The sequence below is a fragment of the Scyliorhinus torazame genome, chromosome 10 (assembly GCF_047496885.1).
Source record: "Scyliorhinus torazame isolate Kashiwa2021f chromosome 10, sScyTor2.1, whole genome shotgun sequence".
Taxonomy (NCBI): Eukaryota; Metazoa; Chordata; class Chondrichthyes; order Carcharhiniformes; family Scyliorhinidae; genus Scyliorhinus; species Scyliorhinus torazame.
The window spans coordinates 181259249-181275442 of NC_092716.1; the positions used below are offsets into that span (position 1 = coordinate 181259249).

The 16194-nt window shown below is 49.1% G+C and overlaps 1 protein-coding gene across 6 annotated transcripts in view; it reads left to right on the forward strand.

The window, feature by feature from the left end:
* Nucleotides 1–16194, forward strand: part of myrf (myelin regulatory factor) — a 473200-nt gene that overhangs the window by 307247 nt on the left and 149759 nt on the right. For 4 of the 6 annotated variants that reach the window (XM_072466065.1, XM_072466063.1, XM_072466064.1 and 1 more), the window contains exon 5: nt 9973–10034. In XM_072466065.1, coding sequence (XP_072322166.1) covers nt 9973–10034 — 62 coding nt within the window. Of the gene's footprint in view, nt 1–9972; nt 10035–10112; nt 10366–16194 lie in introns of those variants that run through there. The other 2 variants (XM_072466068.1, XM_072466067.1) reach the window with 1 other exon arrangement.

Genomic DNA, 16194 nt, shown 5'->3' on the forward strand with positions numbered 1-16194 from the left:
TTATACAGATACTTTCATCCTGTGGACCCTAAACTGAATCACTGGCTTTCAATTGTACTTATTCTGACTGTTTATTTTTTAAACACTGGAGATTTTTGCAGACTGCCTGAATGGATTTTCTCTGTCCTCGTGGCCTAAAAATGAGAAAAATATACATTGGGAAGGTCACAGCAAAAGTAAAGAAATTGTAGAATAGACTGAACTTTGCTCACCTCTTACCTTTCCCAGGTTAGCTCACTCTCCCCAGCTCTCAACGTCGAGAGACTGCCTCACTAATAGGAAACAAAGGGTAGCGATTGATGAGCTTCAGAGGGTTTTGCCAGTGAACAATGCTGGGACTGTTGCCGATCATGATATTTATAAAGTATTCAATTCAAAATTCTCTGACACCAAATTATACTTGGGGCTCAAAATAAAAAGAGAATATTTAGATATATACAGGAAAATAAAGAATTAACTACGGAACAGAAGCATCAAATATGATATATAACAATTAGAGATACAAAGTAGCATACACATGCACTAAAATAACAAACATGATTGCAGCATAAAGAGTAAATTATTAAATTAAGTTAGTGAAAAGAAGTCCCTGATGTAATATTGTTTTAAAAAAGGTGTTGGGCGGGATTCTCTGTTGCCTGACGCCGATATCGTAATCGGCGATTGGGCGGAGAATACCTTCTGATGCCCAAATCGGGGGCGGCACAGGTTTGATGCCGGTTTTCGAGTCTCCGCCCCCTCCAAAATGGTGTCATCACGTTGCGCACTGCACGCCATTGAAAAGGCGTTGGCGGGCCGTCAGAAGTCCCTCCCCCGATGCTCTGCTCCCGAAGGGCCGAGTCCCCGACAGCGCGGAACACTTATACTTTTTTTTCCGTCGACCCCGCGTGGCAGCTGCAGACTGTGTCCAGCGCCGCCACAGTCAGGGGGGTGGGGGAAACCGTGCCACTGGCTGGAGGGGGTGACTGGTGGGTGGTGGCCCAGGGGGTCATTATTTGGCAGGCCGGGTCCACACGCGGCTGGCGCCATGTTGTACGACGCGACCGCTGCAGGTCATCACTGTGCGTATGCGCGGCTACGGACCCAGCAATTCTCTAACCGTTTTTGGTGTTGGAGCCGCGAGTTTTACCCAGCAGGGATGCTACCCCCCCCCCCCCCCCACTACAAACAACAAATACAGCCAAGAACGGCCTCCACCGTACCTCAACCCTTCTTCTGACTCCCTTTGGGAAAATTTGAATTTTTCCAACCTGAGAAACGTGTACAAAGTCTCCAGGCCATGCCGCAGCCCCGGCGGCGTGGCCGAACTCCAATTCAAAAGTATCCATCGCCGGGCAATCAGAGAGGCAAAGACCACGACATTGGCCCCCTTCCCCTCCAGCAGCTCCGACACCCCAAAGATCGCCATCAGAGGGTCTGGCTTCATCTCAACCCCTACAATCGTCAATAAATTCCCGAACACTGCCTCCCAAAAAGTTCTCCAACTCCTCACATACCCAGAACATATGAGCATGATTCGCCAACCCCTTTCCATACCTCTCACACTCGTCCGCTACCCCCGGAAAAAACCCACTCATCCGGGACAAGTCATGTGGACCCTGTACACCACCTTAAATTGTATAAGACACATCCTTGCGCAGGAGGTGGTTGACTTCACTCGGTGCATTACAATTCCAAGATTAACGCATCCACCATCCGGAAAATAGCCTTAGGGAGTAAAATCGGGAGGGATTGACACACAAACAGGAATCTTGGCAATATGTTCATCTTCACCACCTGCACCCACCCACCAATGTCAGGTACAGCGCATCCCACCTTTTAAGGTCCCCCTTGATCTTCTCCACCAACCTCGTTCAATTCCATCTATGCATCATGGCCAACTCATTTGTTACCTGAATCCCCAAGTACCGGAACCGCTCCCTTCCCACCTTAAATGACAGAGCCCCCAGGTTTGACAGCCCCGCCCAGTTGCATTCACCGGAAACACCTCACTTTTCCCTACGTTCAGTTTATAACCCGAGAAGCCCCCAAACTTCTCCAGTAAGCCCATGATTCTGCACATGCTTTCTAACGGGTCCGTCACGAACAGCAACAGGTCGCAAGCATACAACAACACATGGTGCTCCCTGCCCTCCCCTCAATGCCCCGCCACTCAGCCAAGGCCCAAAGTGCCATCGCCAAGGGCTTAATCACCAATGCAAACAATAGCGGGGATAGTGTACACCCCTGCCTTGTACCCCTGTTAGCTCAAAATACCCCGGGTTCGTCTCATTTGTTTGCACACTTGCTATGGGGGACACATACAGCAACCGAATCCACACCACAAACCTCTGCCCAAACCCAAACTTCCCCAGGATTTCAAACAAATACCTCCACTCTACCCGGTCAAAGGCCTTCTCTGCGTCCCTTGGCACAATCACCTTATCATAGAATTTACAGCGCAGAAGGAGGCCATTCAGCCCATCGAGTCTGCACCGGCTCTTGGAAAGAGCACCCTACCCAAGGTCAACATCTCTACCCTATCCCCATAACCCAGTAACACCACCAAACACTAAGGGCAATTTTGGACACTAAGGGCAATTTATCACGGCCAATCCACCTAACCTGCACATCTTTGGACTGTGGGAGGAAACCGGAGTACCCAGAGGAAACCCGTGCACACACAGGGAGGATGTGCAGACTCCGCACAGACAGTGACCCAAGCCGGAATCGAAGCTGGGACCCTGGAGCTGTGAAGCAATTGTGCTATCCACAATGCTACCGTGCTGCCCCAGGGCAGGGCTGCCCAGGACCTCTGGCACTCGCACCCCTGACGGGGTCATAATTACGTTTAGCAACCTCCTAATGTTACTCGAGAGTGCCTCCCCTTGACAAACCCTGTTTGATCCTCCTTGACTACCTCCAGCACACAGCCCTCCAACCGTTTCACCGATGCCTATGACAGGACTTTCACGTCCGTATTCAGCAGCGAGATGGGCCTATAGGACCCACATTCTAATGGATCCTTCCCCATTTCAGGATCACCGAAATTGACGCCTGCACCAGTGTGGCCAGCAACTCTCTCTTCTCCACCGCTTCATTAAACATGCCCAACAGGTAGGGGGGCAACACCATCACAAACTGCTTATAAAATTCCACCGGAAGCCATCCAGCCCCGGCGCATAACCCAACTCGATCATGCCAATGTACTCCATCACCTCATTTAGCCCTAATAGCTGCTCCAGCGCCTGCCACTTATCTTACTTCAATTCTGGGAAGTCCAGCCCATTTAAAACTGACCCATATCAGACTCTTCACCCCCCAGGCCCTACGCAGCCCCTCATAAAAGTCCGGAACACCTCATTTATCCTTTCTGGATCCGACACCACGTGCGTGTCCCCTCCCCCACCTTCACCTGAAGAATTTCCCTCGGCGCTGCTTGTCACCGCAGTTGGTGGGCCAACATGCCACTCGCCTTCTCCCCAATCTCATACTGTGCCCCCACGCCCTCCGCAGCTGACTCAACTGCCCTTCCCGTCGTCAACCGATCAAACTGCCCCAGTAACTTCTTTCTTTCCCCCAGAACTCCTTTGTGGGGGCCACAGAGTGACTCCTATCCACCTCAACTATATAACAGTCGCCGATGCTCCTCCCTCCCCATCCTATCCTTATGGGTCTTGCACAAGATAATTACTCCGGGCCACCACCTTCAAGGCCTCCCAAAACGTGGCTGCTGATCCCCCCATTCTTATTAAGCTCAACATAACTCTTAATCGACACTGACGCCTTCCCACAGAACGCCTTGTCGGCCAAAACCCCCAAATCCAAGCTACACCCTGGCCTCTGCGTTGACCTGAATGAAGTCTAACATCTAGATAGTGCGGAGCGTTCTCCCAAATCACTACTCCCGCATATTCCGCACCTTCCACTCATCAGCACCACAAAAAGGTCAATCCAGGAATATACACTACACACATGCGAGAAGGAGTATTCCCTCCCAGGTGCCCAAACCTCCACGATCCACGATCCCCACCATCTCCTCCATAAACCCTCCCAGCTCTCGCGCCATTCTCGACCTCCCCATGGACTTAGGGCTTGACCTATCCACCCTTGGCTCCAATACATATCTAAAATATTTGTCCCCCATAATCAGCTGGTGAGAGTCCAAATCCGGGATCGCTCCTACGATCCTCTTCATGAATCCGGCATCGTCCCTATTAGGCGCACACATATTTGCCAACACCACAGGAGTGCCCATTAGCACCCCACGTACTATCACAAACCTCCCACCGCACGGGTCCCACACCTCCCTAGTAAACCCCATTTTCTTAGTCAGCAGTATCTTAACCCCTCCTTGACTTTGAGTCAAACCCCGAGTGGAATATTTGCCCCACCGCACCTTCCTCAACTTCACCTGAACTTTCAACCGTAGTACGTCTCCTGCAGGAAAACTTTTCCAGTGTGCAAACACCCTGGCCCGCTTATCCGGCCTAATTAGCTCGCGGACATTCCATGTTACGATTCTCCCCAGAGGCTTCCACCTCCCCTCCCCTCAGAGTCCGCCATCATTGCCTTTAAGCTCTGCCCCCCACATCCCCACTCTAAATCATGCCGAACCGAGATGGGCACCCCCACATGACCAACTTCACCCTCCATAACTGCCACATCACCTCCCCCCTTCCACTGTAGCCCCCCACCCCCCCACTTCACTTCCATTCAGTAGCATTTCTTGCTAGCATCGTTACTCCCGCCTGGAGGCCTTAACCCAAATACCCACCATCCCCAACCTCTCTACCCATCCCACCTGCACCCCCCCCCCCCCGCGCCCTCCCCCATGCTTCTCACCAGACAACCCCTCTGGCCCTTCCCCCCATACCCCGCACCCAACCCAAAGCGAAAACCAACACCCCAAAATGGCCCCCATACAGAGTATTCTCGAGCCGCCCCACGCCCAACCCACAACAAACCCTCATGCACTATGCAGAGCATAACCAACAGACTGCAATGCAATTGAACACTAGACTCCAACACGGAAGGGCCCCCTCCAGAAAAAGCAGCAATTTAACTTCAATACAAAGATACAAAAATACAAAAATATATAAGAAGGGGGAATGGGATGCAACCACCCCCATCACAACCTTTCCCAATCGGCAAACAGAAACAGAAAACAACATTCAACAGAGACAGAACTTTCACTCACTTTCACCCACGCTCCCCCTTCAGTACACCCCAGTTTATGTTCCTCATCAAAATCATTTGCTTCCACTGGCATCCCAAAGTAATATTACCGACCCTCGAAAGTGACCCAAAGACTGGTCGGGTACAGCACCCCAAACTGTATCTGTCGCTGGTACAACACTGCTTTGGCCTTGGTGAACCCCGCCCATCTCTTGGAGAGCTCCTCACCATGCCCTGATAAATCCAAATTCGGTTTCCTTCCCAATCGCAATCCCGCTGCGTCCTGGCTCACCTCAGAATCTTTCCCTTGTCCTGGAACTTGTGCTTCCGCACATCACCGTCCGCGGTGGCTCCCCTGCTCTTGGTCTCTGCCTCAGGGACCTATGGGCCCGGTCCACCTCCGGGGCCTGGTCCAGCACCTTTTCATCCACCAAGATGGCCAGCATCCTCGCGACATAGCCCGTTGCACTCACTCCGTCCAATAGGCCCATTGTCCTCAGATTTTGCCACCTGCACCTTTTTTCCTGGCTCTCCACCTTTGCTCGCAGCGTCTTGTACATGTCCCCCAGGATCACCATCTCCTCTTCCAGTGTCACAATCCGGTCACTCTGGTCAGACACCACCTTCTTCACCTCCTGGATCATCGCACCTGCACCTCGAGGCTCTTCTCCCGTGCCACTGTCCCCTCAATTGCCTTTGACCAGTCACTCTGCATTTCTTTACGCTCCAGCGAAATCCATCCTTAATGAAGCTCCTTAAACTGCTGCATTTGCAGCTTTCAAACCAACGACCATCCTTTCCCTTCCGACATGTTTGCAATAGATGCTGCGCCACGAGTCTCCCCCAATTCCTTAGCCGGGTCCTCACTGTCTTCTGTCGAATTTGGTACCCAGTAAACATAACCATCCGGGAGACAAATAATCGCCCTCCACTCTCTGCACAACCTTTCTACCGAAATTCCCCAAAGTTTGGATAAAAAAGGCCAAAACCAACACCTTCAAGCAGGAGCCACCCTGTGTGCGACCACTCACTCCATGGCCTCCACCGAAGTCCCTGGTGTAATACTTGACATAACATTGAATACCTCATAGAATCCCTACAGTGTAGAAGGAGGCATTCGGCCCATCGATTCTGCACCAACCCTTTGAAAGACCTATGCTCAATCCCCCCTCCTATTCCTGAAACACCACCCTAAGGTGCAATTTAGCATGGCCATTCCAACTAACCTGCACATCTTTGGACTGTTGGAGGAAACCAAAGAACCCGGAGGAAACCCACGCAGACACGTGGAAAACTTGCAAACTCCAAACAGCCAGACATCCGAGGTCGGAATCGAACCTGGGTCCTTGGTGCTGTGAGGCAGCAGTGCTAACCACTGTGCGGCCCCTTCCCATAGTGAAGAGCAGAATACAAATAAAATTCTGGGTGTATTAATTACTGGACAGATGATGGGGCTCAAAAATCACTGTGCTAAACGTCCTGATTTTCTTTCAGCATTTCTTTGACAAAGGGTCACCTGGACTCGAAACGTTCGCTCTTTTCTTTCCCTACAGATGCTGCCAGACCTGCTGAGATTTTCCAGCATTTTCTCTTTGGTTTCAGCATCCGCAGTAATTTGCTTTTATCCAGTGTTCTGCTTTTCTTTCCCAATTAGTCCTTCCCCATTTCTATTGGGGCATTCACATGCATCTCTTTTTCAGGTGGGAACCTCATTGGTATATTCAAATAAGGATGTTCGAACATCAGTCAGACCCTGAAGCTGTTTTTTTTGTCTGAAATCACAGAGATTTGTCTGAAATTGATATAGATGAGAAACAAACATTTGAAGTGCTATTTAAAGGGCCACTCATTTGAGAGCACTTGGGTGTTTGGCATTTGTTTGGAAAAAAAATTACTTGCTTCATAGTGATATTGCAGACATGGATATTGATGGATTTATGGTACAACTTAAACAGAGATTTCAAGCAGCTCAGGGAGTTTTTGGATGCACAGAGCATGTGATTTGTCTTGGCCCTCCATTCTGCTTGGAGGAAGAGCAGCGACATCAAGCAGGGGAACCTGAGGGAGCTGCAGTTAGGATTGTGGGGAATTTATAAAGGAGGAAACTGCTTTAATGAATAGACAGTGAAGCCACATCCAGCAAGACCTGCACCTCAGTCCCACAGTTGGCCAGGCATTGGCTTGAGCAGTGAAAGTCACTACAGCCCTCAGTTCTTTTTGCCTCAAGGTCACTCCAGGTTACAGCAGCTAATATCAGGCATATTGCTCAGTTGGTAGGCCAGGCCTGCATTAGCAGTTGGCTGAAACCTTCTTTGCAGGAACACGAGGAGCTAGCAGGAAAGGGCTATAGATTCTCCGAATATAGTAGGACTCCCCACCATGTGCAGGGTATAATTGTCTGCAGTCAAGTTTCTGACTGAGCAAAGGCCTTATCTCAGCTGTTGTCAGCCATTTTGCAGAAAGAGTAGCAGTGAGTTAGTGCCTGGTTCCTGTATGTGCAGATGTGTGCAGCATTTTCAGTTGGTGGGTATACTGAGAGCGGGGAGACTGCTCGTTGTGAGTAGGTGATGCATCAGAAAATGGTTCCTGCTTGAGAAGAGCCAAGAGAGGCTTTCTGGTTGCTGCCAACTAAAGCAGATGCTGTTTGTGAAGTTGAAAAGAAAACAAGTGTGTGTGTGATTAAAATGAGGAGGAGGCTTGGTGCAGTATCTCCAGGTGATTGTAGACCAAGCAGGGAGAGCAGGGAGGGACGTGTTTGGTGTGTGAGAGGGAGGAAGTGCTGATGAATGGTTTAATGCAGAAAAACAGGTAATGCAATATATACTTCTCACCCTTGTTGTTTGGGTAGGCTCCTTGAACCACATACAGCACTGAACCAAATTCTGGGAGTGCTGCTTTTGGCATTTTTACTTTCTGCTATCTCAGTCCAAGCCTGCTTCAGCATCTGCCATGACATCAATGGGAAGAGAACTAGTTTATGGGTTCACACCTACTCCATGAAGATCTCCAGTGCTGAGTCACTGAGCCTTGATGCTCTTGTATATGCTACCTATCATCCTACATCTTGGAGTCACAACAAATATTGCAGCAGAGTAAACGACAACCCACTTCTGAGAGGTTGAAGCATTCTTTAAAAGATAAATATAAATGCTTTCACTTTGGTTTCTCAATCATAATAAGGTGGAGCCAGGTTCATGGGAGCTGCATGATAAATAAATTCCTTTTCAATGTCTCAGTACATGCTTTGTTCGAAGATTGCGAACCCTATGAAACACATTGTTCCAAATCTACCATGCTAAAAATCAGCCTTTCTGGCACCATCTCTACATTCCTCCCCCCGCCCCATTTTTAGTAATTTATTTTGTCTCCTCCTTTGAATGTCCTCTACTTCTATGTCTTTCAGTAATTCCTGGCCACAAGGAGAGGTGAGCACCTTATGAATGTATTTCTGTCAGTTCCAATGTCAAATCATCCACCATTCAGAATTCACAACATGATGGATCATTGGCTCAAAGTTTGTCCATGCGCTTGTTTTGCTAGCTGATTGCTCGTGCAGTGTTCTTTGGGTGTTCCTTTTATTAGAGATCTTGGGCGACATTCTCCGACCCCCCGCCGGGTCGGAGAATCGCCGGGGGCTGGCGTGAATCCCGCCCCCGCCGGTTGCCGAAGTCTCCGGCACCGGAGATTCGGCGGGGGCGGGAATCGCGCCGTGCCGGTTGGCGGGCCCCCCCGCTCGATTCTCCGGCCCGGACGGGCCGAAGTCCCGCCGATAAATTGCCTGTCCCGCCGGCGTAAATTAAATCACCTACCTTACCGGCGGGACAAGGCGGCGTGGGCGGGCTCCGGGGTCCTGGGGGGGGGCGCGGGGCGATCAGACCCCGGGGGGTGCCCCCACAGTGGCCTGGCCCGCGATCGGGGCCCACCGATCCGCGGGCGGGCCTGTGCCGTGGGGGCACTCTTTCCTTTCCGCCTCCGCCACAGCGGAAGAGACTCCCTCCACTGCGCATGCGTGGGAAACTGTCAGCGGCCGCTGACGCTCCCGCGCATGCGCCGCCCGGAGATGTCATTTCCGCGCCAGCTGGCGGGGCTACTAAGGCCGTTTCCGCCAGCTGGCGGGGCGGAAATTCCTCCAGCGTCGGCCTAGCCCCTCAATGTTGGGGCTCGGCCCCCAAAGATGCGGAGCATTGCTCACCTTTGGGGCGGCGCGATGCCCGCCTGATTGGCGCCGTTTTGGGCGCCAGTCGGCGGACATCTCGCCGTTTCCGGAGAATTTCGCCCCTTGTGAGAGTTGCTGTTCTAAACAGGCAACTTTATGAACAGCCCTGCCCTTACACACAAACATGGTTACTTTAGAGGATCGTCATAGCCAGAAGAAAGGAAATTCTGAGGCTAAAAGGAACGTACACTGCTTCTGATTTTAAATAGAAAGGGAGGAAACAATTAAAAGAAAACACTGTGGAGTTTGCACATTCTCTCCGTGTCTGTGTGGGTTTCACCCCCACAACCCAAAGATGTGCAGGTTAGGTCGATTGGCCATGCTAAATTGTCCTTTAATTGGGGGGAAAAATTGGATACTAAATTTATTTTAAAAAGAAGAAATAATAACATATTTCATTTTTAAATGACCGTTGATATTCAGGTTGTTTGATCTGTTCCTAAAGTTGACAGAGGAGTGCGGTTCCAACCTGCCGATTAGTTAAGAAAGGGTTAACAGATAATATATCTGTTAGAATAAGTTAGGCTACATGTTGAGGCATAGCAATTAATTATTTGCATCATACAATTGAATGTCATACATCACTTTTGTCTTCTCAGCACTTTACCTGAATCTCCTCCTGATTCTGGATCCGAGCCGTACTCCCCTCAACAGGTGAATGGTAAGTTCCATGTCTTCCTACTTGGGATTGGTTTGCTCTAGGCTCTACCAAACCTCTGTCTGAATAAAGGTGTGACCGCATGCCTGAATTATCAGTGAAAGCAGCCATTTATAAATATTATCAAAGCTCTCAGCTTTTGTTTAGTGCTACACTCCACTGAAAGGCTTGCCGTGCTAAAATTAGTGAGTAAACAATGTTAGCAAATGAGAAAAACTGCAGTAGCGACACTAGGAACCTGTAGGGAAAAGGACTACGTGGACATTCTTTGAAATGATGTGCTGGAGACTGAAGGGGAAAAGTCAAAACAGTTAAAGAGAAGAGGGTCTAGATGGTAAGTAAGAGTTTCTGTTTGTTGCAAGTACCTTCCACTGACTCTTTTGACTTTAGTGAGCTTTGTCTGTGCTTCTTGTGCTGCTTGAATTGTGTTGTTTGCTTATCAAATGTTCCTTTTGTCAGAGATCCTGCAAATTTAAGGTTTTTGGCAAGTTATTCACCTGTCATTGTGAATCTGTGTCAGATTTTAAGATCTAGCAAGAGAAGGGTGATGTAAATTGGTAGAGGATGGAATTTAGGGAAAATAAGGGCAGGGAGAGATTGAAAGGTCGATGAGAGTATGAGGGAGGAAGCAGAGAGGAGAAGAAAAGAGAACATAGAATGAGAAGGAGAGAGCGCATGCAGAGAGTGAGAGAAGAGGCAAAGGGAGTCAAAGTCTTGGAATTAAAAAAGAACCAATAGAAGGAAGTGTAGACCAGGTCACAAGACAGTTTCTGTCAGTGTGTAAATGCTGTGTGCGATATCAGCTTTTGAGGAGATAGTAGCGCTTGTGTAAGCTTGGGCCTTGCTGTTATAATTGGAGGGAATGCAATTAACTTTTTGATGTTGGTGAGTGGGGGATGTGGGGAGAGGCGTACTGTTCATTCTGTGGGAAATGTTAGTCATCTATAAGACCATTAATGCGTTCTGCGGCAAATTGTTATAAGACAGTATTTTCCGACTTCCAGTACTGATAAGCAGCAACAAAGTGCAGCAGTCTGAAACCACTAGGATATCTCCGAAGGGAGGGAGGGTGGGCTGGCAGTGGGGGAGATCAGTTGCACACAAAGAGCAAGTTTCAGGTAAAGTGGTGCACATTTATCTTTCACATTCTGACATACAACGTGGCACTATCGATGAGATTAGAGCTTGATCGGGTAGGGCACTTGAATTTTGAAGTTCAAAAAACATTTGGTTCTGAGTACAAAAATCAGAAACTAAAGATTTGCGTTGTACTTGTCAGAAGGTGCCAAAGCACATCACAGTAAAATACTGTAAGGTGCCATGATGGTTCTCATGTAAGTGAACATGGAAACCATGTAACAAGTAACCATTAGATGAATACGGTGGCAGAAAGGACGTTTGATGAGGACTCGTCTACTGAGGTAGTATGGGCTGAGGTTAGAAACAGGAAAGGAGAGGTCACCCTGTTAGGCGTTTTCTATAAGCCTCCGAAAAGTTCCAGAGATGTAGAGGAAAGGATTGCAAAGATGATTCTGGATAGGAGCAAAGCAACATGGCAGTTGTTATGGGGGACTTTAACTTCCCAAATATTGACTGGAAACGCTATAGTTCGAGTACTTTAGATGGGTCCGTTTTTGTCCAATGTGTGCAGGAGGGTTTCCTGACACAGTATGTAGATAGGCCAACGAGAGTCGAGGCCATATTGGATTTGGTACTGGGTAATGAACCAGGACAGGTGTTAGATTTGGAGGTAGGTGAGCACTTTGGTGATAGTGACTGCAATTCGATTACGTTTACTTTACTGATGGAAAGGAATAGGTATATACCGTAGGGCAAGAGTTATATCTGGGAGAAAGGCAATTATGATGCGATGAGGCAAGACTTAGGATGCATCGGATGGAGAGGAAAACTGCAGGGGATGGGCACAATGGAAATGTGGAGCTTGTTCAAGGAACAGCTACTGCGTGTCCTTGATAAGTATGTACCTGTCAGGCAGGGAGGAAGTGGTCGAGCGAGGGAACCGTGGTTTACTAAAGCAGTCGAAACACTTGTCAAGAGGAAGAAGGAGGCTTATGTAAAGATGAGACATGAAGGTTCAGTTAGGGCGCTCGAGAGTTACAAGTTAGCTAGGAAGGACTTAAAGAGAGAGCTAAGAAGAGCCAGGAGGGGACAGGAGAAGTCTTTGGCAGGTAAGATCAAGGATAACCCTAAAGCTTTCTATAGATATGTCAGGAATAAACGAATGACTAGGGTAAGAGTAGGGCCAGTCAAGGACAGTAGTGGGAAGTTGTGCTTGGAATCCGAGGAGATAGGAGAGGTGCTAAATGAATATTTTTCATCAATATTCACACAGGAAAAAGACAATGTTGTCGAGGAGAATACTGAGATTCAGGCTACTAGACTAGAAGGGCTTGAGGTTGATAAGGAAGATGTGCTAGCATTTCTGGAAAGTGTGAAAATAGATAAGTCCCCTGGGCCGGATGGGATGTATCCTAGGATTCTCTGGGAAGCTAGGGAGGCGATTGCTGAGCCTTTGGCTTTGATCTTTAAGTCATCTTTGTCTACAGGAATAGTGCCAGAAGACTGGAGGATAGCAAATATTGTCCCCTTATTCAAGAAGGGGAGTAGAGACAACCCCGGTAACTATAGACCAGTGAGCCTTACTTCTGTTGTGGGCAAAATCTTGGAAAGGTTTATAAGAGATAGGATGTATAATCATTTGGAATGGAATAATTTGATTAGAGATAGTCAACACGGTTTTGTGAAGGGTAGGTCGTGCCTCACAAACCTTATTGAGTTCGTTGAGAAGGTGACCAAACAGGTGGATGAGGGTAATGCAGTTGATGTAGTGTATATGGATTTCAGAAAAGCGTTTGATAAGGTTTCCCACGGTAGGCTACTGCAGAAAATACGGAGACATGGGATTGGCTAGCTGGAAGAAGACAAAGGGTGGTGGTTGATGGGAATGTTCAGACTGGAGTCCAGTTACTAGTGGTGTACCACAAGGATCTGTTTTGGGGCCACTGCTGTTTGTCATTTTTATAAATGACCTGGAGGAGGGCGTAGAAGGATGGGTGAGTAAATTTGCAGATGACACTAAAGTCGGTGGGGTTGTGGACAGTGCGGAAGGATGTTACAAGTTACAGAGGGACATAGATAAGCTGCAGCGCTGGGCTGAGAGGTGGCAAATGGAGTTTAATGCAGAAAAGTGTGAGGTGATTCATTTTGGAAGGAATAACAGGAAGACAGAGTACTGGGCTAATGGTAAGATTCTTGGCAGTGTGGATGAGCAGAGAGCTCTCGGTGTCCATGTACATAGATCCCTGAAAGTTGCCACCCAGGTTGAGAGGATTGTTAAGAAGGCGTACGGTGTATTAGCTTTTATTGGTAGAGGGATTGAGTTTCGGAGCCATGAGGTTATGTTGCAGCTGTACAAAACTCTGGTGCAGCCGCATTTGGAGTATTGCGTGCAATTCTGGTCGCCGCATTATAGGAAGGATGTGGAAGCATTGGAAAGGGTGCAGAGGAGATTTACCAGAATGTTGCCTGGTATGGAGGGAAGATCTTATGAGGAAAGGCTGAGGGACTTGTGGCTGTTTTCGTTAGAGAGAAGAAGGTTACGAGGTGACTTAATTGAGGCATACAAGATGATCAGAGGATTGGATAGGGTGGACAGTGAGAGCCTTCTTCCTCGGATGGTGATGTCTAGCATGAGGGGACATAGCTTTAAGTTGAGGGGAGATAGATATAAGACAGATGTCAGAGGTAGGTTCTTTACTCAGAGAGTAGTAAGGGTGTGGAATGCCCTGCCTGCAACAGTAGTGGACTCGCCAACACTAAGGGCATTCAAATGGTCATTGGACAGACATATGGATGATAAGGGAATCGGTAGATGGGCTTTAGAGTGGTTTCACAGGTCGGCGCAACATTGCGGGCCGAAGGGCCTGTACTGCGCTGTAATGTTCTATGTTCTATGTTCTATGAATGATCAGTTAATCTGTTTTTGATAATAATAATAATCTTATTATCTTTATTTACAAGTAGGCTTTCATTTACACTACAATAAAGTTACTGTGGAAAAAGATGGTGTTGTTGATAGGCACAAGCCAAAACTCCTTCCTATTCTTCCAATGGTTCATGGGTAACATCTACTGGAACCAATGGAACAGGTAGACGGGGCATCAGTTTAACATTTCACCTGTAGGGCGACCCCTCTGACGATACAGCAGTCCATCAGTACTGCAGCAGGGAGGCGTTTAACTTGCTGAAGCCTTTCGCTAGAGCTTGAACACTCAGGGCGGGATTCTCCACTCCCGCGTTGGTTGGGAGAACCGCCTGGGTCGCCGAATTTTCCCGCGACGCTGGTCCGACGCCGTCCCGCGATTCTCCCAAGTGGCGAGATCGGCTCCGTCGAGTTCCGCGCGGCGCAGGCCGGAGAATCGCCCAAGACACCCAAAATGGCAAATTTCCAGCACCCCTGCTAGTCTCAGGCCCGGATGGGCTGAGCGGCCAGGCCAAAATGGCGGGTTCCCCCCGGCGCCGTCCACACCTGGTCGCTGCCGGCGGGAACAGCGTGGGAACAGCGTGGGAACGCTGGGGGGGCGGCCTGCGGGGGGGGGGGGGGGGGATCCCGCACCGGGGGGGGCCTCAAATGGGGTCTGGCCCGCGATCTGTGCCCACCGATCGTCAGGCCGTCCTCTCTGAAGGAGGACCTCCTTTCTTCCGCAGCCCCGCAAGATCCGTCTGACATCTTCTTGCGGGGCGGACCCGGAGAGGACGGCAACCACGCATGCGCGGGTGATGCCAGTTATGCGGCGCCGGCCGCATCATGTATGCGGCGCCGCCTTTACGTGGCGACAAGGCCTGGCGCGTGTAAATGACGCGGCCCCGCTCCTAGCCCATTATCGGGCCCTGAATCGGTCGGGATAGGGGCCGTTTCGCGCCGTCGTGAATCTCGACGGCGTTCACGACGGCGTGGGCACTTCGGCGTGGGAGTGGAGAATCCCACCCTCAGTCTTTTGGCACACAGAACAGCAACAAATCAGGCAAACAAAATGTTGAACCCTACAACCAAACCAGTCGAAGACAATTCAAAGGGAGTTGTGCTCAAATAATACAGTGCTCTGCTCAGGAACACCTTGAATGCTGCATTCAGTCTGGCTCATGAGCACCATGAAGACATTCAGGCCTCGGAAGTGATTCCGAGATGAGTTACGAAAGAAATCTCTAGTGACATAGATTTGAGGTATTGGGTCTTACCGGAGAAAATTGAGCTTTCCAGCTTTGCAAGGATGCCCCATAAACAAACTAATAAATGGTGGAGAGAAAGGATTTTCAGAGAACTATTTCAAACCAAACTACGACAGGGGCATGCAGGCACGGTTCAACTTATTAAAAGGCATATTCAAGGCTAATTAATGTCAGCAAGTTCTTTACACAATTAGATAACTGATAATGGAATAGACTTCTGGATAGAGCAGTGAAGGTAAAAACTTTGAATCACGAAAAGGAAAATTGGATGTTTCAATGACAGAACCAAATGGATTAACTCATGTAGGCGGTAGAGCCCTCCCCAAATACATATCGCCTGAGAATGCTGCAACTGTGTCAAGTTGACACTCTAGTTGGGAGTTCTGACTGAATAAAGAGATACTGAGGTAGTTTGTTTGGATGAAATGCAGGGAGGATCATACGCCCTTTCCGGTTTTAGAGTACAGGAGCAGAAATGTCGTGCTACAATTATACAGGCCTTGGTGAGGCCACCTGGAATAATGGGTTGAATTCTTCCGCCCCGCCCGCCGCAAGATTGCCATGGGTGAGACGCGGACAATGGGAAAGTCCATTGCCCTCGGGCGGGATTCTCCGGTCGCTGGGCGGGGGTCCAGAGAATCACCCCATTGTGTGCAGTTTGGTCTCCTTAGCTGAGGAAGGATATTCCTGCTCTAGAAGGAGTGCAGAGAAGGTTGACCAGACTGATTCCTGGGATGGCGGGACTGATGTATGAGGAGAGATTGAATCGATGAGGATTGTATTCACGGAAGTTCAGAAGATTGAGGTGGAATCTCATAGAAACCTATAAAATTCTAACAAGACTAGACAGGATGGATGCAGGACGGATGCTCCCAATGGTGGGTGTGTCCAGAACCAGGGACCACAGTCTGAG